At 40.0% G+C, this 26,741-nt stretch overlaps 1 protein-coding gene and 1 pseudogene across 7 annotated transcripts in view; both read left to right on the forward strand.

Annotated features, from left to right (window-relative positions):
• The window catches only part of GRIA4 (glutamate ionotropic receptor AMPA type subunit 4), a 438,032-nt gene extending 420,012 nt beyond the window's left edge, over positions 1-18,020 (forward strand). The window contains exons 14-16 of one of the 7 annotated variants that reach the window (XM_004708995.2): positions 3,837-3,951; positions 13,243-13,377; positions 17,607-18,020. In XM_004708995.2, the coding sequence (XP_004709052.1) occupies positions 3,837-3,951; positions 13,243-13,377; positions 17,607-17,771 (415 nt within the window). In that variant the 3' untranslated portion in view covers positions 17,772-18,020. Of the gene's footprint in view, positions 1-3,836; positions 3,952-11,036; positions 11,157-13,242; positions 13,491-17,606 lie in introns of those variants that run through there. The other 6 variants (XM_004708994.2, XM_045297724.1, XM_004708996.2 and 3 more) reach the window with 6 other exon arrangements.
• Positions 18,021-24,447: 6,427 nt separating this feature from the next.
• On the forward strand, positions 24,448-25,826 carry LOC101651903 (annotated as a pseudogene).
• The last annotated feature ends 915 nt before the right edge of the window (positions 25,827-26,741 follow it).

Below are 26,741 nucleotides of genomic sequence, written 5' to 3' on the forward strand. Positions count from 1 at the left end.
ATCATTGTACTTTGTGGAACCTGAACTTCAGTTGACTCTGATTTGTCCCACTTACTTAAGTAGACATTTTGTCAGATGTGAACTTTAGTAATTCACCAATAAAATATATTTACATATATTTAAATAAATATATCTGGAAGTAAATATTATGGATGTTACAAAGTAAATATTATGAATAAATTATAAAGGAAGCAGAATAGCATATCCAAACCTAAAGAATTTAATGATAACTTGTTTAGAGAAGGGTGTAGGATGAGAGATTATTGTCTTACCCTGAATTCAGTGTGTTTTTAAAGAAAATCTTATTTTGAATGAATTTATCCAAAATTAATATATAGAAAAATTAGCTTTGTTATCTTGTTACAGCTTTTGTCTTAAGTGATATTTAAACAGGAATCTAGTTAGCAAGCATACCAGTGAGAGATACCATAATGTCGTGATTCAATGAGAATAATTCCAGGACTGAAAATCCTTTGAAGTTTTCCAGGGATGCTGAAATTGGAGGTGGTAAGAATTTTCTTTGTGGCCTTGAATCAAATTCACTAGCATTTCACCATTCCTTAAAGGCAAAGACATGTAGCTGAGTTACCTAGGTCCTACGTCACTCGAAAAAGATCCTTGTCAACACACCTGGGTTCTCCAAATTGGTTCAGACAGCCAGAGAGATGGTGGTCGGTTAGTGCTTCTTCCTCCCCTTCTGTTTTAAAATGGAAAACAACCTGTTTCAGTGAAGTTTATTCTGTGAATGTTGCCTTTAATATTCTTTTTAAAAAGGAATAAATAATGTAAGAAAAAGGTCACAATATTTTTTTATTTTCTTATCTACTTGGTAGATCACTATTACAGCTTTTCTTAGGCTTAATCTGAATCAGAATATCCTTTCTAATCAATGTGAATTTCTGACATTGATTTTGAAGTCATATCTGGAGTAGAAGGAGGGGGGTCCAAAGCATAAGCATCCAGTGGGCTGCAGGAGAGGACCGGCTCTCTCTCCCACCCCTGAGGCTTAGGGCTTCCATGGCCTAATCTGCAACTACTTGGTTCAAGGGTCCTCTGTCTTTTGATTTGGATAAAAAGTACATTCTAATTTTAACTTTTATCTGAATAAAACATCCATTTCAGCGAATGTGAAGTGCCTTTATATATTCTTTAAGTCCTTTGATGATTCTTATTATTAGTGACATGTAACAGTGAGTGCATTCCATAGAATATAACACATACCCAATTGGTTCTTGCTTGTGTGCTGTATGCCACAGTTTAAATAGAAACCCCAGGAGGTCTGTGGACTTAAATTGTTCTATGAGGAAATTCCATCTTTCGTCAGACTATTGTATAAATAGCGGGCACTTTTAACATGCAAAGAACTCTTGAAATATTGTAGACTGACTGTCTTCAAACATTAACTAAAAATGCTTTCTACCACATATCATTAAAGAAAAGTGAGTTTCATATGTGATCGTCATACAGACTCTGTCAAAGGATAGCATGTTTTTGGAAGGACTCTGAATTACACTGTGAGCTGAGCAGGAGCGTATTGGTCAAATACATGCACACATCTACATGCACAGACAAGGAGAGCAGTGTGAAGCTAACCTGTTTTTACATGGCCTATTAGATGGTATTAGAAAGTCAATGTCGTAGAGTGGTTTTTAGAAAGCGTCTATTACAGTTTTCTAAACGTCAAGCTTCTTTCCTTATCCATTCCTTTATTTTGCTTTTTTGTTTTCTCTGGTGCTGTGAGACTGTCTTTGGATATGGCCAATATCCCTGTTAAATAACCCTCTCATGGAAGGGCCTGTGTCCTCCGAGGAAAGGTCTGAACCCACACATAAAATCATTCAGAAATACCACTTCATTAAAAACATGTAACAAGAACGTTTAAGGTTAAAAGAGATTATAATATAAAATTAATCTTCTCCAAAATCCAAAATTTTAGTAATTCTTTTTCACTCGTTGAAAGATGAAACTAGTTTATTGTGAACAGGCAATAAATTAATTTTTTTCTCCAAACAGATTTCTTTTTTTAACCAAATTTCTTTATCTTTACTGAATTTTGATTCATGTCTACAGCTTACTCTGATCCTTTTGGTGAATTACACTGACAGCCTGGTCTCCACATTAGCAAGTATATTAGTTCTTGCACATCACTAATATAGCACTTACTTTGGGGTGTGTGAATAGCTAATTAATTAATTAACAGTTAGGAAATTGCAGTCTAAAGCTATAAAAGTGTTAATATCCCCAAAATGTGTGGTTAACACGTGAAAAGTGTTACTCACCAGGTGGATCAGACCATCACAACCCTGGAAAATGCACATCATTTACTGATTAGGAATAATTTTATTAGGACAAACTCTTCACACACTGATTAGTAGTATATAGGTAGCACTTTTTTATTAGTCAGTTAAGTGACATTTCAATTGCAAGTCCAATTCAACCATCATTAATATTGTTTTATTTGATCTATAATCCATGGCGTTAAGCAATCACAAACTCACTGTTTATTAAATAGCACAGCACAAATGGTACCCAAATTCTCTTAGCATGCAGGCATACTTTAGAAAGGTTGCAGCTTCCAGTCCAGAGTACCACAGTAAAGCAAGCCATTAGGGTCCTTTGGTTTCCCAAGGCATGTAAAAGTGATGTCTACACTATTCTGAAGTTCAGTAACTAGGAGATAGCATTATGAAAAAGTTTGAAATACAAAATGTGACAAAGAAACATGTAGGGAGCAATGCCAGCAGAAGACTTACCCAACACAAGGTTGCCACCACCTTACAGTCTGCTACCCAAAACCCAGTGTCAGCAAACTGAGCAGCCAAGGGCAGTGAAGTGAGGTATGCTGATCACAGCCCTCCCTAGGTTGACAGACATTTCCTTTAACTCCGCGACAGCCACGTTAAAGAACTGGTAGGTCACTCAAAAACTGTAACCTAAAATCGGGAAAGAAACCAAATACATAGGAGACATTACTTTCTTTGTGTTTTAATCTCCACGAGGATAATTTGGATATGCTCTCTTTGTAGCGCCTGTTGAAATACACATAGGGAATATTAAACTAGAAGGTTTGTCTGTCAAATCTGTATTCACAGGCAGCAGGAATTTCTGGAGGTTAATTACTTAATGTAAATAGTCAAACTGGATAGGTGATGCGTGTGTCTACACAGCAGAGCATGGATTTAAGGGTCAAGAAAATCATTGACATGCAAGCATTTTTCTTCCCTGAAGAGCTCGACTGCTGCCTGTCTCTGGCGGTCCTGTGACTTTCACGCGCGAAACGGAATCCACAGCCTAGAAACTTTCTGTCTAAAACAAGCAAACAAACTATAGCTGCGCAATAATAGATCTTTTTACAAAAGGAAGAAAAAAGATTAAGACTTCAGGAAATCAGTACCCAAAATATATGGTGGGTTTGTTTGCTTGTTTGTGCCCTTTTACTTTTCCTTCTGGAAATATATTTCCACCCTCGTCCCTTGGGTCATTGACATCGTTAGAGACAAAGGAATCCAACGAGATACAATTCTTTCTCAATTCCTAGTAAATTTTAAGCTTATTAGTGTTTTTGGAAAAAAATCCACGGAACTCTTTAGTAGGATTCGTTATTTGACAATAAATGAACTGTGAAATTGAACAGCACCAAATAGTGCATGTTTAATACATTTAAAATGAGTTGCAATTGCCTGTGGTTTGGACTCTGGTGGAAGGAGGTGCAGGATGGCAAAATGAGAGGTTTATTTAGCGTCTGGGAGAAGCTTATAAAAGAGCTTAAGTCCTCATTCCTGCTAACATCTTAACAGCTGTGCAGTTTCTTACAAAATATGTTTTATCGTTTCAAGAAATGCTGTTAACCTCGCAGTTTTAAAACTGAATGAACAAGGCCTCTTGGACAAATTGAAAAACAAATGGTGGTACGACAAAGGAGAATGTGGCAGCGGGGGAGGTGACTCCAAGGTTAGCCTCAATGTCACCAAAAGCGGGTAAACAGTATGTACAGTAATAGGTGCATCTGCTGGGAGACATATGGCTGACACCTAGTAAAACCACCAGAATCGCTGGTCAAGTCCCTTCACTACTTAAAGTATGCAATTACTGTCAAAGCAAAAATATTTGCAAGCTTTGTAAATTTGGGGCCCCACTTACAAACCTAATTGAATTATCCACTGAAAATCCCTCGTTTTGGATATTATTGTCCTATGAACCTTGGTTTAGGAAAACAGGAAGGGCTGCAACTGTGTAAAAGAGCAACGTGGTGAAGCAAGGAGAGAGCAGCATGGGTAAGTCCTGTCTCGTGTTCTTCGCCAGGGCAGGGCTAGAACCTTGAACATTTGTAGGGAGCAGCAATAAAGTAAATTCCACTCAGACCTGTCTAGATTCCAAACCAGAAAGTCTTTCTCCAGCTAAGGTTCTTAGGCTTCTAACAAAGTTAAATCAAAGACAGCCACATGAACTAGACTTTTTTTTTCCCTTCCATATATGAGGCAAGCTACAAAATGGACATCGATATAAAGAAAATTAACTCAATTTTGTCTTCACTTCATCCTGAACGTAGTCCCAGCCTCATGAAATAACTCATATTTTTTAGCATTGACTGAAGAAAAATATATAAGGAGGAATATGACGTGAAATATTAAGCCTGCCCAAGAAACTTAACTAGATACCAGTGATCATAGACAAAACAAACCACAGAGGGAAAACATCAGGGTTCATTCTGTCACTTGGTGTATATAAGAAGTATGAAAAAATTTAATTATACATTATGGTCCTTGTTTTAAAATCTAGAGAACTATGCAAGACACGAAATTCTATTTGTCTGGGGGTTCTTGATTGACTATACATGTTCTCACTGGGCCACCAGCCACGGGAAAAGGCCCTGGTTGGAGATGATCAATGCGTGTCCGAAGAGAGCTGTGCTCCACAGGGTTTTCAACAGCTGGCTGATTTTTCAGAAGGAAGTTGGCAAGCCTTTGTGCCTAGGTGACTTGGGGTGGGCTTGAACCTCCAACCTGTTGACAAGTAGCTCAGCACATTAACATTTTGAGACCTCTCGATCCTTTCAAATTCACCTCACTGGTGTTATTTCCAGCAAACAAGCTCTGTTTCTGGTGAAAGAAGGGCAACAACCTTTGCCATGTGGACTTCGTGGACACAAAGGAAGGCAAGACCCAATCCTCTGCTCCCTCAATCCTGACCGTCTTTCCTGATTCTGGAGGAAGTCAGCGTGTATGGAGAGGAATGACAAGGGCACTGTTCATTATGTTTTTCTTAAAGTGCATTCTGTCTAAATTTTGGAGGTTTAACTTACCTAGAAATTTCTGATAGCTTACACAAAAATATGAATATGTAAGAGGATGTCAAAAAGTTCATGGGAGAATCCATGGTCTTTTCATTCAATGTTTCCACATACGTTCTGAAGCTCTCTCATATGCACAGAGAAAGCTAATCAAGTTTACACTGATAATCTAACATTTCCTCCCTTAAAATTAGAAATGTGATAAAATTTGCCTCTAAGGAAAAGAAACATGAAGGTATTCCATTACATTGGGAAAAGCTGCTTCTGCAAATTGTTATTTGCATTATGAATATGGAAGCACTACTTTATAGATATATTTTTCTATGAAAATGAATAATAAAGTCTTATTTTCCTTAACATTAAACTCCTTCCAGATGGAAATAAATAAACATAAGCAAGAGCATTAGATAGGTTGGGGAGGGAAAAATCTCTGTAACTGAAAAGAATATTTTAATTTATTTGAATGAGGGATTGGACAATTCAGATTCTGATATGCTTGTGTCCATCCAGTATGTCTTTTTGTACCAAACAGTCTCAGTAGATATGTTGTTCCAAAAATAAGTGTTAATGTCACTTTCTCGTTGTCCAAAAGCAAACTGCTGTATGTTACAGGTACGCTGCCCATTACTTTTAGCGCACAGAAGTAAAAAATTATATTCTGTGACTTTTAAAAATTATAATAAGTAATTTTCTAAAATGTATTCAAATTAATATAAAACATTCATCCAAGGTAAAACAGCAGTATTTTGAGGGGAGTGAAAATTTGGTTTAATACTAAAAATAAGAACATCCTAAACGGCTCATATTGACATAATATTTGTCCCCTAGAGAACAGGTTGTTATGTTCTCAATGCTGATGATGATCCGCTCTGAATTTGTACATGAAGGTAATATTTTGAATGGTCTGACCTAATTTTGATCACAGTAAGTTACGGGAGCCTGTTGCTCTTTCATCTGGAGGTTTTGTACCTTCTAATATAGAATTTTCACCTGCATCAGTGACTGATTTTCTTTTGAAATGTACCTCTCCCCTACCATTAGCCTGTCTGACTCCAAAGAGGAGGAAAAATACTAAATTGAAGAAGGCAGCCAGCCTTTGCTGACAAATGACTGCAAACGAACATTGGGAAAGCACGCATGCGCGGACGTCTCAGCATGAGCACGCTGAGGTCCTGGTCCCCGAGTCTCGGAATCTCCGTCGGAGAAAACGAGCTTTGCTCACAGTGACTCACCAGTGAGGAAGGGAGACCTGTACTGCGCCGGAAAACACGCCTGCAGTGGAGAGCCCTCCAGTCCCTTCACACTCAGTGACGCTTCGGACCCCACACGGACAGTCCGGGCAGACGTGGTGCATTCAGTAGTCCGGCAGCATCCTAATTCAAAAAGTTCCCAAGAGGAGATAGAGCATCCACTTGTCGGTCACAGGATTGTGACTTCCACAGTTCCCACGGAAGAGGCAATTGCTAAACTTCAGCCCTAACAGAAATTGGGCCAATACTTGTGAGTGGAGCAAACATGCCCCTTTCATTTCCCTCAAAGGGGCTATGCCCTAGAGCAGTGGTTCTCAACCTTTCCGAATCTGCGACCCTTTCATACAGTTCCTCATGTGGTGGTGACCCCCAACCATCAAATTATTTTCCTTGCTACTTCATAACCATAATTTTGCTGCTGTTATGAATCAGGTGACCCCTGTGAAAGGGTCATTCGACCCCCAAAGGGGTCGCGACCCACAGGTTGAGAACCACTGCATAACCAACAGCTGGACTACTTAGAATCACTATGAAGCACTCCAAAATATCCAATGGATATGCAATCACTGCTCACTGAATAAGGAACCCTGATGGCACAGTCGGTGAAGAGCCGGTTGCTAAGCGAAAAGGTAAGCTCTCGAACCCACCAGCCACCCCATGGGGGGAAAGTGGGAGAAAGACGTGAGCGTGTGCTTGTGTGAAGTTACAATCTGAGCAATCCCGGAGGGCAGGTCTACCCTTTCCTACAAGGTCTCTATGAGGAAGAATTGATTCAACGGCAACCGGAGCAGTCATACCCACTGCCAATCCCAGTACTAGCAAGTTCAAGCCAGTGTGCTGCTCAACCAGGAGGCTTTACAGTAAAGTGTTCAAATTTCATAGAAGATATAAGAACAAGTGTACAACATCTTAACTGAAATAAATCCAAATGGAGAGGCATGATACGGGGGCTATAAATTTGTCTTTGAAAACGTGTTCCCTCAGTACTGTTAAAATGAGAACGAATTAAAATCCAGGGGAAAGTGGAATTAAGAGAGCATGGTCTTTTTTCATGAACTTTCTGAAGACCCTGTATTACCAAAGTGTGTTCATTGAAGCTCCTGAGAAATGAATACTCATTCTTGCGAATTAGATCATAGAATTTACTAATTTACAATCAACCGGTCCTCCTATCTTGAGTGTGATGTCTAAGAAATAGTTTCACCTTTGACTAATTGTGGTTTAGTTCAAGCTCACATCATTGTTAGAATTTTATGACAAGTTTTAAGTGAGTCATGTAATTCTGATTCTAGTTGCAAATATAACCATCAATGCCCCACCGTACTAAAAAGATTTACAAAACTGTTTGTTTTTTGTTTGCTTTGTAGTTTATCCTCTGTGCATAGGAAAGCACACACTCTCCATATATATATATAAAATAAAAATCCTTTTCATAAGTATGTTTACCAACCAATATATTCCCTAATAACTCTACTTGATAATATGGTCCTTGGTTGTTAACTTGGCATTTTGAAGACTACAACCCACTATTAACTTTAAAGTTTATTATAAATGGTTTACTCCCCTTCACCCCCAGGGAAGTATGAATATGATACAAGAATAAAGTCCACACTTGTCATGGAAAAGATGCAGTCATATCAGGAAAGAAAAACTACTACAGAAATCAATATGGAAAGATGACTCATAAACAATCTCCAATAATGGGAAATTCCACTAGTTGAATCTTGAATTTAGTCAATAAGAAATCCCCATGTCTCAGGTCAATTCCGACTGCTACTGGCCCTGTGGAGCAAGGTAGACCTGCCCCATAGGGTTTGAAGTGGGTCATATTGACAGACACAGACCGCCACCTCTTTCTACGGTGCTGTAGCTGGTGGGTTCGAACTCCCGAGTTCATCAGTTAGCAGCAGAGCGCTTTAACCCTTCTGCCACTCCTGATCCTTTGGTTAGTGATGCATATCCTATATGTTAAATGCCCACCAAATGGGACCCTGTAAACTCAAGCTACTGGACTGGTGTGAATGACAATGGGGATTATGCAGCAGCACGGGTAGCTGGAGTCGGGAGAAAGAGAACTTTAAGAAGCCAAAAACAGTCTTCATGTAACTCGGAATTTTCTTTTCTTCAACGATGCCTCTGGGAAGACTCTGGAACAGAATGCTCCTCTTTCATGGTTTCCTCTTTTCGGCATCAGGCTGCCTGCCTTCCACTTGCTCCTTTCAGAGTGCAGTTAGACTTCCCTGATTTCCCGACAGATGAGCTGACGGGGGTGGGGGGGGGTGGGGGCGGGAGGTCCGTCAGCTCGTTCTGCATTCACAATAACCTCAGTGCCTCCACATGCACAGAGCACTGCCGGGACACACTCACTGTGGCGACCATCTCTGACGACGAGAAATGGGCTGTGGCTTCGCTCTCAGAGGTTCCACAGTTCCTACCTCGCTCCACCGGGGTGCTTTTGAAATGATCGAATCGTAAAGTGGTGGCAGAGGGGAAAGAGCACTGGAGAATCGGGATTAACTGAAACAAAATTAACCAACACATCAATTCAACACAATCCTTGGCCTACTCAACTCTTAAATCGTGTTCATGTCAAATGCTAATCCAAAAATCAATTTAAACAAAGTATTTGAAGATATAGCACATTCACATGATCTCTTAAGTGGAATAAACAAAAGCCATAGGAGTAAGATCTTATAATATTGATAAAGAATTAAATTGTATTCAGAAGCCAGAAAGACAAAAAGGTGACACTATATCTTAGAAACTTTTTCAGAATCTAAGGTATAAGGAATGATAAGCTTTTAGTGCATTAACTGCTAAACGCAATTGACAAGAATCCTTATCATCTGATTCTTCTTTTGTTAATGTTTTTCGATCGCACGGGCTATGAAGTCACGGTATTATGAAATCTGAATCAGCCACTCCCTGTGTGACTCTACATGAAGTGCTTAGCCTCCTTGGCCCTTGATTCCATGTCTACAACATATAAGTGATAATAATCATTAAAACTGTAAAATGCTTTTAACAGTGCCTGGCAGGTATTGCTCAATAAATGTTAATGATCATCATCGTGAAGGTGTTATCTAACTGTAGATACCCCATACCATGGAACCCAAAGAGGTATATGCTGTGCTGCCTCGCAATGTCCTTACCATGGCCTAAGAGAAGTGATGACTGGCAGACATGGCCACACAACGTAATGTGGCAGCCTAGCACTAGTCAGAAGGCTATAAGGCAGCAGTTCGAAGCCTGTGGGTGGCGACCCCTTTCGGGGTCAAATGACCCTTTCACAGGGGTCACCCTATTCACAACAGCAGCACAATGATAGTTATGAAGTAGCAATCAAAATAATTTTATGGTTGGGCAGCACCACAACATGAGGAACTATTAGAGTGGCGGCTTTAGGAAGGTTGAGCGCCACTGCATCGGGAGTCTATCTCTGAAAGTTCTTAAAAACAAAAGCAAACTAAGCATAAAAATGATAGCAAGAAAAATTTTTTCCTGGGAGTTACTGCTTCCCAGCTATCTCCCTTGTTTTTCATATTATACACACAGAATTTAATGTGACTATAAAGAGCGGACGAAATCTTTGACTCTGTAATGTTGATGCTCTGTGATTCCTGACACCTTCCTCAGAGTGCAAGTACATAGTTCTTGGTATCAAAGGAAACAAAAACTTTCCAAAAGATAAATGAGACTTATAGTGAGAAAGGGTTTTTCTCTTGAGAAAAATTCTGGTTATCCAGATAAGAATTGGTGCAATGTACTATACTCACTTCACTAGGTATAAATTAAGATGGCAGACTCAAGATGAAAATAGTTCTTGATGGTATTCTTTCTGTTGAACACTGCTGTTCAGAAGGAGAACATCAGCATGGGATTATACTTCACAATAATATTGTACATGTTCGTCTTATAATGATCTTTTGCACGAGAGAATCCCCCTGCTCTTTCCGTCAGGTTCTGGGGGAGCCTGGTGAAGGCATCTGAAGAGTGATAAGTTAAGAAGCCGTGGGGCGTGATGAGACATTAGTTCACAGCACCAAGATAAAGTCCACTAGATGTATCATAACGCGTACAAGAAATGGAATCCGTCCCGTCTAGCTTCTATTTATGTCCGGCTCTTAAGCTTCAGCCACTTTCATTCATTTGAAACGGAGGGTGGGGTAGGGGCGGAGAGCTTCTTAATTTTTTAATGACCCTCACACTTCTGTTGGAAAACCTATAAATGAGAGAAGCACTCAGGCCAATAGTTTTGCGTTCACAGTAATTGCATACATTTTATTTTAAAATTCTCCCTAGCAGTATGTGCCTGTTACCTAAAGCGATGGAGCAGGTCCCAGTTTTATGTCTGTTTCCAAACCTGGGCCTACAGTACAGACATAGCGCCAACTGTGGCTCTGCTCTGTCACTTTGCCATGCGATTCTAATGTAGTTTGACTTGAATAACATAAAATAACATCTATAATGTTATTTATGTTATTTTCCACGTGAAGAACTCCTGTAAACCTTGCCGTTTTGAAACTCAGTGAGGCAGGCGTCTTAGACAAGCTGAAAAACAAATGGTGGTACGATAAAGGGGAATGCGGACCCAAGGACTCTGGAAGCAAGGTCAGTCGCTGCAGTTCGGGCCTCCTCTTGCGTTCACAAAGCAGTAAACGGGAGCAATTATCAACAGTATGCGGAAATAGTAAAAGTAGCATTTCTCTCTACCCTCAGTCACTGCCCAAATTTAAAAGTTAATGTCATAAATTTCAGCCACAGAGACTGTCTTTTTGAGTAATTGTCACCTGCTCCCCCCCCCTAGAAAATATTTTCCGTAAACTTCCATTAACTGAAAAAGCTAAAATAAAATAATAAAATTACTTATAGTAGTCTCAAATATACGTACCACTAATAAAAGTAGTGTGGGTTTTTTTTTTAATTGGTTTTATGGTTGGATCTTGTATTGATTTGTTTTGGAGGCAAAGACCAGGAAATCTATCATTGCAAGTACTATGTGCTCACAAAGCAAGAAGTGAGAAATTGCTCAGTAGTCACTCAGAAAACGACTTTAAATATTAAATAAATGTGTATTCAGCCTTTTGTCATGATATTGCCAAGCATTCCACTTGTGAAGTTTTTAAAGGCCCTATTATAGTTTCATGCTGACAGATAAACAGAGTGAGCTTTTTAATTCTATCCTCTTAATCAAAAGGATTGTAAAAAATAAATCGACGTACAAGAATAATACCCTCAAGTTCTAAAATCTCTGGTCCACGGGTTGTTCTAAAGTGATGCTGGCCTGATTCAGCTGAGTGCAAATGAGAGCAGTGTTAGAAGCACTTGCATTTTTACTCTAGAGCCAAACTAGGCAACAGGTGGAATCCAAACTTTTGTACAAGTCCCTAGAGCACAGCACCAGTGCCTGAAAGCCATACTTGAGGATCCTCTTTTTAACATTTTTTTCCTGGTATCTTCTAGGAAAAAACAGGATTCTAGAAAAATAAAGTATTGGCATTGTAAGACATTAAACCAGGGACTGTTGTAAATGGAGAATCTCAGTTACCCTAAGGAAGAAACAATCCTTTTTCAGGGCTTCGCCTCTGTTCATCTTTGAACTTGAATGAGACAAGCTTGCAGGAGTTAATAAAATAGTCATCTCAAATACTTAGAAGTACAAGGTTTCTTTCTAAAATACTAAGGTTTTTGATCTGGTTAGTTGACCTCATGACCACCTGGTCATCCCTTAAACATTCCCCTAATAAAATTGTGTAAGCATCTGAATCACATTTTCTATCAAACATACTGCCGAGAAGATGATGACCACAGGGCATCCTTCAGGTATGCCACACAAAATAACTTCTTCAAATAATGTTCTATCATAAATATATTTATAATTTTGTGGGGGAAAGTCCAAATTTGTTACAATTTTTGAAAAAATTATGTGCTTGGCTATTTCTGAATGTATTGTGATATAATACATGTGCTTAAGATTTGAAGAAAAATATATCTCTAAGTATTTTAAAGTGGTAATGGAATTGTATTTCTAAATAATTAAAAATAGCTTTAATTTTGACCATACCTAAATAATTTATTTCTCAAATGACCACTTTAGTTTTTAGTTTAATGCTATTTATTATGTGTTTTTTAAAGATCCTGTAAAAATGCAACTCAAAGAACAAGTAAAGTGTGTTCTAGTACACTATTTGCATATATTTGCAAAAATAGTAATAAAGAAAGTACACAACTGCTAGTTTCAAGACCATTAGCTCCTTAAAGAGAAAACATGAGTTAGGCTTCTTCAGAAGAAACTTCAAAAACTCAAAGTATGTTTTAAAAGAAACAAGGCGAAATCAGGTCTTCTTCCTATGTAAATGGATTTTAAACATGCTCATTTCTAAACTTTATAATAATAAGCCCACTCCTGCCACCCAATAAAAATAAATTCTTATAAATGGCTAAAGATAGTTATTTTCACTGCAGATTTAATAATGATAGCATGCTACAGATGTTATTGAATGCTGTTTATTGGAAATCATCGTAATTTCATTTCTCCCAAGAGCTCTAAGCTTCTGTTGATATCCATAAACAAATATCCGAGACTAAGACATGTAAATGATTCCGTGATAAATTATGCACTTGCTGTCTGATTTACGTGTTCTTTTAACTCCTGGATGTGACATTTCCACAGTTAACTGGATTGTCTTTCTGCCCCTCCAGGACAAGACAAGTGCCCTGAGCCTGAGCAACGTAGCTGGCGTCTTCTACATTCTGGTTGGCGGCTTGGGCTTGGCAATGCTGGTGGCTTTGGTAGAGTTCTGTTACAAGTCCAGGGCAGAAGCGAAGAGAATGAAGGTGGCAAAGAGTGCACAGACTTTTAACCCAACTTCCTCGCAGAATACCCAGAATTTAGCAACCTATAGAGAAGGTTACAACGTATATGGAACCGAAAGTATTAAAATTTAGGGGTAGGACTTAGGGCCTACTACAGCGAGTGGGTGATGCATCCTGTAAACGCAGTGTTGTGACCTGTCTGTCCAGTGGTGGTATTGCTTGCTTCTACTTAGAGCTTTATATTTTTTAAAAACTTCAGCGCAAAGTGGTTCGGTTTTCTTTGGCTGCAGACGTACTGTTTGAAACTCTATGTTGCCAATAGATATCTGCATTGTGAGGGTCAGAAAGGCAAAAACGAATCTCCAGAATTGCCTCACGAAATGATCTAACAGTTCATTCGACTTGAAATTTGGGAGAAATTGGGAACTGGATCTGGGCTCCTTGCACACAACCCAGGCTAATCTTTCCTGTGCCCAATTTTAGGGTAAATGTTAACAAAATAAGTGCAGAGCCCATTTCAAATGCTCAAAGCCTAGACAGTTGTCTCTTTTTTATAAGGTCATATTATTTTCTGGAAAACAACATAAAAGCCCCAAGAAAGTGGCAGGCACTCAGTCAGTGCTAAGTGAATTTTAGTTCTTATTCTAATTTGTATGGATGCCCTGAAGGCACACTGGGTAAAGCGCTCCTTTGCTCTCGAGAAAGCCCCAGGTTTGGACTTGCTAGCAGGCAGTGGGAGAAAGACATGACATTTTGCTTCTGTAAAAATGAACAGTCCTGAAAACCCTACGGGGCAGTTCGTTCTCCTCTGTCGTACAAGGTTGTTACGAGGTGGAACTGACTGCACAGCACGGGGTAGTTGTTGTTGTTATTCTACTTCATTTTACATTAACCATCAGACTACCTTCTAAAAGAAAGAAAGAAAAAGAAAAAACTACTTGTTCATCTGACAATAGCCCTTGAAGCAGAGCCTTAGGCAGGAACGATGGCCAGAATATGGACCGCGATTCATGTTTCTTTTATGAAATGCTCCTTTTCTGTTCATGGTATCACTAAAGTGAATTGGTATTTTAGGCAACACAAAAATTTCTCCATCTAATATTTCAACTACATATGTAGAAAGATTCAGTAAAAGATAACAATTTACAGTGGGTTGTTATTGGGCTTTCCCCCCATTCCTATTGCTTTTAAGCAAGCAGGGGCAGCTTTACTTACATTCTCTCATGTCACCAAAAATTTTTTTTAAATCTTATAAGCATTCAGTATTTTATGGGGATTTGAGATCTTTTTTTTAAGACTCTAAAATGATGTTCAATACTTTCCCCCCCTATAATAACACTGGGCACACTTAACAAAATAAGATTTGAAAGCATTTGTTATTGCTCTTCCTAAAATCAAGTCTCTAAAACCACTTTTCTAAAATTATACATAATGGTCAATTGAATCGGCTGCTCATTCCGATTACAATGATAAGTGAGCCTTTGAACCCATGAGAGACTTTGAGTGCTTGAGATACTCCAGAGTGCAAAGCCCAATATAGCTGTTAGTAAGAACAATGTGCACCTTTGAGGCTATGCCGGGCAAACGTACATGGAACTTTTATATTTCCTAAGATGCATATAAAGTTTCTAAAAAGAAACAGACAAAGGTAAGCCCTTCTTACCAACATCTAATTACCGTGACTCATAACCGGGATGTCAGTAACCTCATGCACCTGCACATCAGTGATCTCAGAGATTTGAGAAAGTGATCTTCCAATTTGAGGAAGGACAATTACTAATGAAACCGTCAATTCACAGAGGTGAAAACACTGTGGACATGGCTGTTTGTTTGGTTTTTTGTAGACATGTTTTCTGACAAACTGAGTCGATATGAAGCTACCTTTTCTATCATGGGAAATTTTTTTCAGTTTAATCCTTACAAAGTTTCAGAGAGATTTTCCCCAAATTAGAACAAAAAATACCAACTCAGTTTCCCCAACCAATTATTTTGACAGCATTATGAGGTGAACTTGCTCACATTGCAGACAAGTTGAATCTATTTCAACGAATGGGGTCCTCATAGGTTACTGTTCCGTAGGGTACCAAAGGGTTCTGATCTCAAAAATGTCCATGTAAAACCCAAACCAAATGCTGCCAAGTTCATGCCAATTCACAGTGACACCAGAGAGGACTTCCAAAGTGGTGTAACTTTATAGAAGCAGAATGCTTCATCTTTCTCCCACAAATAGCCAGTGGGTTTGAACCACTGACTTCCCACCTAGTAGCCCACTATATCATCAGTGCTCCATAACATGTAACATTGAAAACCAAGAGATCATCCAACTAGAAGTTACTGATCCTTGACCTTTATTGCCTAAATATAACATTTTACTTAGAGATGTGTTTGACCATGCTACTCTACTAATGATCTTTGCACTCTCATACCCAAAAACATTTGCACTCTAATACGAGGTAGGAAAATCCTCATCTCTAAGACAAAACCTCCCAAGAGTCTCACTTTGAAAAGTGAAACCGTAGCAGTCATGCCACTTCCTAATTCCATGATGAGATGCTGCCATCTGAGTGAGATTTTTGATTGAAGGATCCTCTTAAAAGTTTGTTGAATTGAAGGAATTATTTCACTTCTCTGTTCTTCACTGGTCTGGTAAAATACAGCTTCTGTTCAATTTGAAACAGTGAGCATTACTTTCATGTAGAGTTTTTTCTAAAGGAATATGCATTACTAAAAGTTTTGATAAAGGTATTATTTAGAATTTTATCCTGTCAGTTTCATTTATAGGAAGAAAAAAAACGTATGTTTCTGAATATGAACACTCCTTCATTTAACAAATATTTACTGAGTGTTTATTATGTATGTGCCAAATAAAAGTTTCAAGAGAATAATAGAAGATAACCAGGTAGGAATTTTGTTTTTCAAAAAATGCCTCATTATATTTATCAATATTGCATAGTGTAAAACAATAAATCATAATGTTTTCTGATTATGAAGACAAATGTGAAGTTTGAAACTACTCAATAAAGCAAATATATGAGGTTGGCCTTTTAAAAATTTTTTAGATATATTATGCCATTAAAATTTTGACTTCAATGCGTTTAACTCATCAGGGTAGCCGATTTATAAACAATTTCATGATGACATTCTTTTGTTTGATTATCTAACTTAATTATTTAGTATATAGTCATTCTAATATTAAATTCCAAAAACTAAATAAATTAAGGGACAGCATTTCCCCAAAAAGAAGGATAAATGTAAATTCAGAGTAGAAAATCAAGATATGATGGAGTTGTGGTCTGGGCTATAACAAACTTATGAAATATTTCATTTGCCTCACTTTTCCTCTGTGAGTTAGTATTGGAAAAAACTTAAGGGCAACAAACAGATAGTAATAAAATTTACATCAAATCATCACCTGTTTGTCCTCTCTGTAATGTAACCTGCTACTAATGAAACCAAGAACAGGAAGAGGATCAGGACTCCATAGCCCCGAGCCCATAATCTTATTATGGGACTTCCCCTTGCGATGACCATTCGGGAGATATTAAAAAATGTCACTTAGAGTCTACCCCTATACGCACACTTTTAAAATATGAGCCATCATGTCCAAGGTAGGCCTCGAGTGAACTAGATGTCACTAACTGTGCTGTTGCGGGTCATGTCTCTAACAAGTGTGAATGAGTGAGGGTGTCTGTGGCGAGGGCTTTGTTGTGAGAACAGGAAGGCTAGTTATGAACTGTCTGCATAGTATGTTTAGACGAGTCATCACAATATTAAGAGGATAATCCTTGCATTGTAAAGACATTTAACAAGGCAATAAAAAGAATGTCGAACAATGTTCTCTATATATGTATATAGATACATATATAAAGAAAGAAATGCTTACATATATATGTACACATCAAGGATATTGTCCAAACATAATGGAGCTCTTAGGCTTGACTAGGGCGCAGAGCGCTAGCAGTGTCCAATGCAGCTAATCACTACGTAGCTACTGCCCACATTTACTAAGCAAAATCTACCTGTATGTTTTTAGAATTAGATAGACCATCAAACTCTAGGCAGATTCATCTGCCAGTGGAGCTAAGCTTTCCCTTCCCCTTATTACCAGTTTCTATAGAACCAAAAGAATACGGGGAAAATGCAGATGTCTAAAACATTGATATTGTTGGTGTTTGCTGTGCCAGAGCTGGCAGATGGAACAGAAGAATTGTAACACTCCGCCTTCTCTTTGTTCCCTTTCCTGCCCCCAGCTGACTTTTTCTGAAGCCATACGGAACAAAGCCCGATTATCCATCACGGGGAGCGTGGGAGAAAACGGCCGCGTCCTGACGCCCGACTGCCCCAAGGCCGTCCACACTGGAGCTGCCATTAGACAGAGTTCAGGATTGGCTGTCATTGCATCGGACCTACCCTAAAAACCAAAAACATAATTGAGTGCCTTAATTAAACTGTCGGTGACTGAGGGAAACGCAGCCCCGATGGACACGCCGAGCACGGGTCTTGGTGAACCACCTTTGGCCGCAGCGGGAAGGGCGTCCGTATGCGCCCGACGGACGGACGGACGGACGGACTGACGGACGTCCGCAGCAGCAACGTGTGCATGAGCTCAGCTCGGAATCCCAAACTCAGATTTTATATCAGGAAAATTCACAATTTAGGTTTTTTTCGGGGAATGGGGGTGGGGGGAGGGAAGTTGGGGTGGGTATATTAACAGCAACAAATTTCACTCGAGTGGACTTAAAAACAAAAAAAAACAAAAAACTAATCAGACTTGCGATATAGCGAATTCAACTGTGAAGTTCTTGCTCAGAAAGGCCTTTGCCTTCCTGCAAGGGATACACTAGATAGAGAAGTCAATGGACATGCTAAACTGGGGCTCCAGCACACCCATCTAGTCAATGGATGGATGTCCAGCAGAGAAAACAAGTCACTAAACTGTGATAAGAAAATAATAAACAAACATGTAAATCCTGTGAAAAAAAATTATTAAAGAGAGTATTTACAACTTACTTTGGAGAAAAAAAATACTGAAACATGCTTGCTTTTTAACTGACGTAAATTCAGTAGAGGACAACACGATTCTTTTTTCTAACCATCTTAGGGAACAATACATTGCAATAATTAATATAAATGCCATCACTGTAATAAACTTTTCAGACTTTTTTTTTCTTTTTATAAAAGTTGTTGGTCATCTTGTTTGTGTACCCTTCACTCTGTTACATAAGTCACTGTCCACAGACTGCATCGGTCTCACTTCCAGGAACGAAAACAAAAAGAAGAAAAATGTTAGGCAAACATCATCACTCTGCAATGTAGAATCAAGAGAGACTACGGGTCACTCATGGTACCGATATTATTTATAATCTCGTTGTATGTACAAAATTGTGGTTTTTATACCCACCGAAAAGAATAAAAACAACAGATGTTCTTATAATATCTACAGAGCTTAAAGGTTTTTTCTTATCATTATAAAAGTTATCTGAGAAGTTAGAAGACTAAGAGGCGGGATTTCAGAGGTCACGTGGTGGGTCATATTGGAAAATGTAGCTAGTCTTTATTTTTGCATACTACGCTACGCTTCTTTTACAGACCTCTGACTTGTTAGCAGGTTAAATTGTCAAAGATGGCGTCTTTGAGTCGGGAAATCAACCATTGTCATAACGACATCAAATCCTGTAATTGTGTATTGAAATTTTATTTAACTGTATTTTGCTGCATAAAATGGTGTCTCCTGGGCTTCTCCCCCTAGTCTCGTTGTTCCATTTGAATCACTTGCAGGCATTAATTGTGGTTTGGGGTAGACAGCAAATGAAGAATTAGTCTTTATTCTCAGTGCAAAGTGCTTATTTATAACAAATAGGTTATGTGTGGACGAAATTAATGTGTTTGGAAAGAAAGTCTAGTTCCTTTGAAATAATAAGTGCTGTAATAGTTAAAACAAGCAAACAAAAACCTATAGTATTTAGGGATCATGTTAGAAAGCACAATTTAGGATGATTGTGGAAGTCTGGCCTTGAAGAATGAGTTGCGTTTTCCTAGGTGGCCCTGAGTTGTGAAGGCCAGTGGCTTGTGGAAAGAATGTATATAACATTATGGTCTGTGGAGAGCACAGGGTGATATCACAGAAGTAAATGTTGGAAAAGGTGATGGATTGTTCTCATTGACTCAATGCTTGATATCTGCACCCCAACCCCATTCAATCTCTGTGTTGTAATCAGAGAAATCATAAGAAGGAAAAAAAAAAAAAAAGGAAATCTGTTAACACACACACAGGTCCCTCAGGAAAACCCCAAGCTCTTGAGGAGAGCATATGAGACCCTTTATGAACTGGCCTTTGCTATCTTCCAAACATCTCTTATCATGCGCCACGCCCCCAACATCTCCCCCCCCCCCCAGTGAGCCTCAAAAGCAGCACATGAGACACTGCATATACTATTTCCTCAATGTGTAACACTCTTCCCTGCCTCCTCTCCACCTAATTAACTTGTACTCCTTCTTCACTACAAATCAACTTTGACTTGCCCTAGAAAGGTTTCAGTGATTATCTACCACTCCCTGCCTATGAGACTGACTTAGGTGCCCTTCTTAATGTCTTTCCCCATCACAGCACTTACCACACTGCATTGTAATTGCCTGTGTACTTGTCTGTATAACTACTAGACTGTAAGCTCCTTGAGGGCAGGGATTGTGTCTATCTTGTTCACAGTTGTATCCCCAGCACCCAGCACAGTGCCTGGCATATTGTAGGTGCTTAATAAATATTTGTTGAATGAATGAGTGCATTGAACTGAATTCATTTAATTAAATGGAAATAGAAAGAAACCTCTTTCTTCCTGTACAATCCCTAAATGTGTATTAAGTATGTTGTTGTTGGGTGCCAGCAAATCAGTTCTGATTTATAGCAACCTCGTGTGACCGCATAGGGCTCCACTATAGAAGTTTTCTTGGCTGTGATTTTTACAGAAACAAATCACACTGTCTTTCTCCCACGGAGCCCCTTGGTGGTTTAACTGCCAAGCTTTGGGTTAGCAACCAAGCACTTAACCCTTGTGCCGCCCAAGCTAGTGAGCCAAAATGGAGGGTAAAATTGCATTGATTTCTGATGCTGCATACCTCTCTGGGGAGCGGGGACAGCTATATAGAAACAAAAATGATATGATAAATGTTCTGACCAGATGAGAAGGCATTCTATGACATTGGATCTTGCTACGGAATAATTGGTTTTGTCAGAACAAGTTTTTGTTGCTGTTGTTATTTCAGCCATACTTCCAAACGTATTGTCCATTTAAGTCTCAGAAATTAGTGATATACAATTATGTTATTTTTCTTATACTAAAGAACAATTTTGTCAAAATATAAGAACACGATTTTGAATGTGACATCAGTAAAAATAGAATATCATGCTAGATTCCAGCCTTAAAAACATTGTAAAATGGGATTCTAAACTGTTTACATTTTTGCTAAATTTAATACAAATAAGCGAAAACATTTGATTCCATAATGTGAAAACATTCTTCCCAAACAAGCAAGATCACCATCCATTGCAAAACCCCCTGAATATATCCGGTGTGGTGAACTTTGAAGCTACAATGGCTAGCTGAACTTCCACAATGACCACTTCTGGATAATAAAAAGAATGCTCTGGAGGACCCCTTGGCTACACTTGATTCAATACCTACTAGTGCTGAAAATGCCAGTCATGTTGCTATTGCATTTGCTTCGCCATTCATCTTGGTTGTGTTTGTTGGTCGTCCCATCTGGAAACTACCACTCATTCTGTTACTCAAACATGCAGCCCATATGGTACTTAGGTGCCATCGAGGCGCTTCGGACTCATAGCGACCTTAGGTACAACTGAAGAAAACACCACCTACTCCTGGACCCTCCTCACAACTGTTTTTATGCTCACTGTTGCAGCCATTGGGTCAATCCATCTTATCGAGGGCCTCCCTCCTTTTTGCTGTTCCTCTACTTTACCAAGCATGATGTCCTTCTCCAGGGATTGGTCTCTCCTGATATCATGTCCAAGGTGCATGAGACCAACTCTCCCCATCCTTTCCTCTAAGGAGAACTATAGCCATACAGCTTCCAAGACAGATTTGTTCATTCTTTTGGTACTATTAATATTTTTCTCCAGGACCATAATTCAAATGCATTGCTTCTTGTTCAATCTTTCTTATTCGATGTCCAACTTTCACATGCATATGAGACCATCAAAAATACTATAGCTTGGGTCAGGCACATCTTAGTCCTCAAAGTAACCTCCCTGCTTCCAAACACTCTAACAAGGTCTTGTGCAGCACATTTGCCCAATGCAATGCATCCTTTAATCTCTTGACTGCTTTCCCCATGAATATTGATTGTTGATTCAAGACAAAAAGTCCTTGGCAACGTCAACTTTTTCTCCATTTATCAAGATGTTACCTACTGGTCCAGTTGTGAACCTTTTGGTCTTTGTAACACTGAGTTGTAATCCAACAGCCACAACGCTGTCCAACACTTGCCTGATAATAAGGAGGCAGCGTTCCCTTGTTCTGTCCCACCAACTACCTCTTGATCCAAGTACAAGTTCCACATGAGCACAATGAAATATCCTAGAATTCCCATTCTTCTCAAGGCTATCCAGGATGTTAGGATCCCCACAGTCCAATGCCTTGGCATAGTCAAGAAAACACAAGTAAACATCTTCTGGTATTCTCTGGTTTCAGTCAAGATACATCTAACATCAGCAAAGATATCCTTTGTTCCACCTTCTGTTCTGAATCTGGCCTGAACCTCTGGCAGCTCTCTGTTGATGTACTGCGACAACTGTTGTTGAATGATCTTCAAAACAAATTTTACTTGCATATGACTTCAATGATATTTTTCTATAGTTTGAGCATTCTGTTTAGTCACCTTACTTTGGAATGGAAACAAATATGGATCTTTTCCAGTCAGTTAGCCGAGTAGCTGTTTTCTAGATTTTCTGGTGCAGACCAGTGAGTGCTTCCACTGATTCCATCAGTTCCTGGGGGTTCATTTTTGGCTAATGCTCTCAGTACTACTTCTTCCTTTAGTAACATTGGTTCTTGTTCATATGGCACCTGCAGACATGGTGCAATATCAACTAGTTCTTTATGGTACAGTGGTTCTGTGTGCTAGTCCCAGCTTCCTTGGATGCTTCCTGCATCATTCAATGTTTTGCCCATATAATTTTTCAGTGTTGCAAATGAAAAGCTTGAATATTTTCTTCAGTTCTTTCAGTTTGAGATATGCTAAGCACGTTCTTCCTTTTTTGGTTTTCTAACTCTAGTCTTTGCATATTTCATTATAATATTTTACTTTGTTTTCTTGAGATACTCTTTGAAATGTTCTGTTCAACTTTTTCAGTTCATCATTTCTTCCATTTGCCTTAGCTACTATGTGATTAAAAGCAAGTTTCAGAGTCTCTTCTTATATCCATGCTGATCTTTTCTTTCTTTTCAGTCTTTTTAATGAATGACCTTTTGAATGATGGTCATGAATGATGGTCTTGATGTCCTCTCACAGCTGCTCAGGTCTTCTGTAATTAGTGTTTAAAGTTCTCAAAAGTCAGGTGGGATGAACTGAAGGTCTTGGGGACTTATTTTCATTTCTTCAGTTTCAAGCAGAACTTACATGTAAGCAATTGATGGTCTCTTTTACCGTCATCCCTTAAGCTGGTTTTAGCAAGGAGCTCATAATGAACTGCTCTATCATTTTTTCCCAAGATGGGATCAGTTTTATTTCTGTTTAGTTCATCTGGAGAAGTATATATAGTCACCATTGAGTTGTTGGTCAAAGGTATCTGCTATTAACAAGTCGTTGGTCTTGCAAAATTCTATCATTGCCTCTCCAGCTTCATTCCCGTCACTAAGGTCATATTTTCCAAATACTGATTCTCCTTATTTGTTTAGAATGTTTCATTCGAATCACCAGTAAATATCAATGCCTCTTGATTGCATGTTTGATCTGTTTCAGACTGAAGAAGTTGGTAACATTCTTCAATTTCTTAATCACTTGCTTTGGGGGTCAGTGCATCCATTTGAATAATAGTTGTGTTGATTGGATTTCCTTGAAGGTGAATAGACAGCATCCTATTACAGACTCAATGTACTTCAAGATGGGTCTTGAAAGCCCTTTTTACAATGAATCCAAGCCACTCCTCTTTTCTGTGTCACTCCCCGCACAGCAGGCCATCTGAATTTCTGATTCCAAATGTCCAATATCAGTCTATTTCAGTTCATTAATGCCTTGGCTATCAATCTTTATGTATTCCATTGTATCCTAAATCCATACTTCCTACATTCCGCGATCTGGTTACTAGTAGATGCTTGAGGCTGCTGCTTCTCATTTTGAGTTGTGCCCCAGGTGCAAATGAAGATCCCAGAGGCTTTCCTCCATTCATGCCACTATGACTGACTACTTTGAGTAAGTGGCTTCTCCTCAGTCACATTTCAAATGAGCCCTGGTGGTGCAGTGATTACACATCTGGGCTGCAATCCACATGGTCGGCAGTTCGAAACCACCATCAACTCTGAGAGAGAGAGAGAGAGAGAAACTGGACTTTCAACTCCTGTAAACAGTTACAGTCTCAGAAACTCACAGGGGGTCTCTGTAAGTCAGCACTGACTCGGAGGCAGTGAATTCTGATCTGAGGGGCCCATCCTCTGCCATGATCTCTGCTCCATTCTTAGGCCTTCTGACAAAGTTTTGATGCATAGGTTGTCAGGGGCTAATTCTTCTGAAGTGGACAGCCAATTCCTTCTTTGTAGTCTCTGCTTAGTGTTGAATCTCAAATGAAACCTGCTCACTTTGGGTGACCCTATTGGCCTATTAAATACCAGTGATTCCTATTTTACAGCATCACAGCGACACAGAAGCCACCACAGATCAACAAACAGGCAGACAAGTGATGGCATATAGCACATACTAGGCAGTTGCTATATATTTGTCAACGTATAAAACATACCTTTACATGTTAAATTAGCATCAGTGAAAAAGGTGACTCGACTTCTCCCCCGGACTCCTTGGTAGTCTGTCAGTGGGAGGCTCCTGTCGTCCTCCTTTCTTCACCTCTCGCCCCACGTAGCCCGTATGAGCCCCAACATGCGTGAGTGCATCTCCATCCACGTCGGCCAGGCCAGTGTCCAGATCAGCAATGCCTGCTAGGAGCTCTACCGTCTGGAACACAGCATCCAGCCCGATGGCCAGATGCCCAGTGACAAGACCACTGGGGGAGGGGATGACTCCTTCAACACCTTCTTCAGTGAGACGGGTGCTGGCAAGCATGTGCCCAGGCCGTGTTTGTAGACACGGAGCCCACAGTCATTGATGAAGTTCGCACTGGCACCTACTGCTAGCTCTTCCACCCTAAGCAGCTCATCACGGGCAAGGAGGATGCTGCCAACAATTATGCCCGTGGGCACTACACCATCGGCAAGGAGATCATCGACCTCGTCCTGGACAGAATCCGCAAGCTGGCCCTGATCAGTGCATGGGTCTCCAGGGCTTCTTGATTTTCCACAGCTTCGGTGGGGGCACCGGTTCCAGGTTCACATCCCTGCTGATGGAACGCCTCTCAGTTGATTATGGCAAGAAGTCCAAGCTGGAGTTCTCCATCTACCCTGCCCCCCAGGTGTCCACAGCTGTAGTTGAGCCCTAAAACTCCATCCTCACCACCCACACCACCCTGGAGCACTCAGATTATGCCTTCATGGTGGACAATGAGGCCATCTATGACATCTGTGGTAGGAACCTTGATATCGAGCGCCCAACCTATACCAACCTTAACCGCCTGATTAGCCAGATCGTGTCCTCCATTACTGCTTCCCTCAGATTTGATGGTGCCCTGAATGCAGATCTGACAGAATTCTAGACCAACCTGGTGCCCTACCCCCGCATCCACTTCCCTCTGGCCACATACGCCCCTGTCATCTCTACTGAGAAAGCTTACCACAAACAGCTTTCTGTAGCAGAGATCACCAATGCTTGCTTTGAGCCAGCTAACCAGATGGTGAAATGTGACCCCACCATGGTAAATACATGGCCTGCTGCCTGTTGTACCATGGTTATGTGGTTCCCAAAGATGTCAATGCTGCCATTGCCACCATCAAGACCAAGCGCAGCATCAGTTTGTGGACTGGTGTCCCACTGGCTTCAAGGTTGGCATTAATTACCAGCCTCCCACTGTGGTCCCTGGCGGAGACCTGGCCAAGGTGCAGCGAGCTGTGTGCAGGCTGAGCTACACCACAGTCGTTGCTGAGGCCTGGGCTCGCCTGGACCACAAGTTTAACCTGATGTACGCCAAGCGTGCCTTTGTCCACTGGTACGTGGGTGAGGGCATGGAGGAAGGAGAGTTCTCTGAGGCCTGGGAGGACATGGCTGCCCTGGAGAAGGACTATGAGGAGGTGGGAGCAGATAGTGCAGATGGAGAGGATGAGGGTGAAGAGTATTAACATGTCTCATTGTACACTTTGTTGTCTTGGGACTTTTTTATCTGTTGTCTGTAAAACTGTCCTATGACCCCTAACTGTCAATAAAAGAATAAGAACTAAATAAAAAGTGTTATCCAGGAGAGTTTGTAAAAAGATAAATTGAAGTGATCATGAAGTAATCATAAGGTGTCGATGGGATCAGTTTTCAGGCATCAAAGACCCAAAACAAAACAAACAAAAGGCTTATCAATGGGAATGAGAGGGAAAGCAGGGTGGAGACCCAAAACCCATCAGTAGTCAGTTGGACCCCCCCTTGTCAGCATGGCCACAAGGAAGAAAAGAGTCGGTCAGGGTGCAGTATAGCACCGATGAAACACACAACCTTCCTCTAGTACTCTAATGCTCTCCCTCCTCCCCCTAATACCATTCCCCCAATTCTACCTTACCAATCCAGCTAGACCAGAGCATGTATACGGGTACAGATGAGAGCTCAAAACATAGGGAATCCAGAACAGGTAAACCCCTCAGGACCAATAAGGGGATGGGCAGCAGAAAAGTGGGTGAAATGAGACAGCAGTTGGTGTAAGACATGAAAAAAAAAAGATTAATTAATAAATTATCAACGGGGCAAGGGGGAGGGAGGTAGGTTGGGGTTGGAGGTGGAAAAATGAGAAGGTGATGCCAGGGGCTCAAGTAGAAGGAAAATGTTTTTAAAAAGATGATGACAACATATGTAATGATGTGTTTGACAATATGTATGGATTGTGATAAGAGCTGTAAGAGCCCTCAATAAGCCAAAATAAAAATTTTTTTAAAAGAAGGCTGATGGTGCCTGGCTATCAAGACCTATAGCATCTGGGGACTTAAAGGCTTGAAAGTAAACAAGCGGCCATCTAGCCCAGAAGCAACAAAGCCCACATGGAAGCAGCACACCAACATGTGTGATCATGA

This window comes from Echinops telfairi, unplaced genomic scaffold, assembly GCF_000313985.2.
Source record: "Echinops telfairi isolate 266 unplaced genomic scaffold, ASM31398v2 ScPeMD7_7421;HRSCAF=8459, whole genome shotgun sequence".
NCBI classification, from domain to species: Eukaryota; Metazoa; Chordata; class Mammalia; order Afrosoricida; family Tenrecidae; genus Echinops; species Echinops telfairi.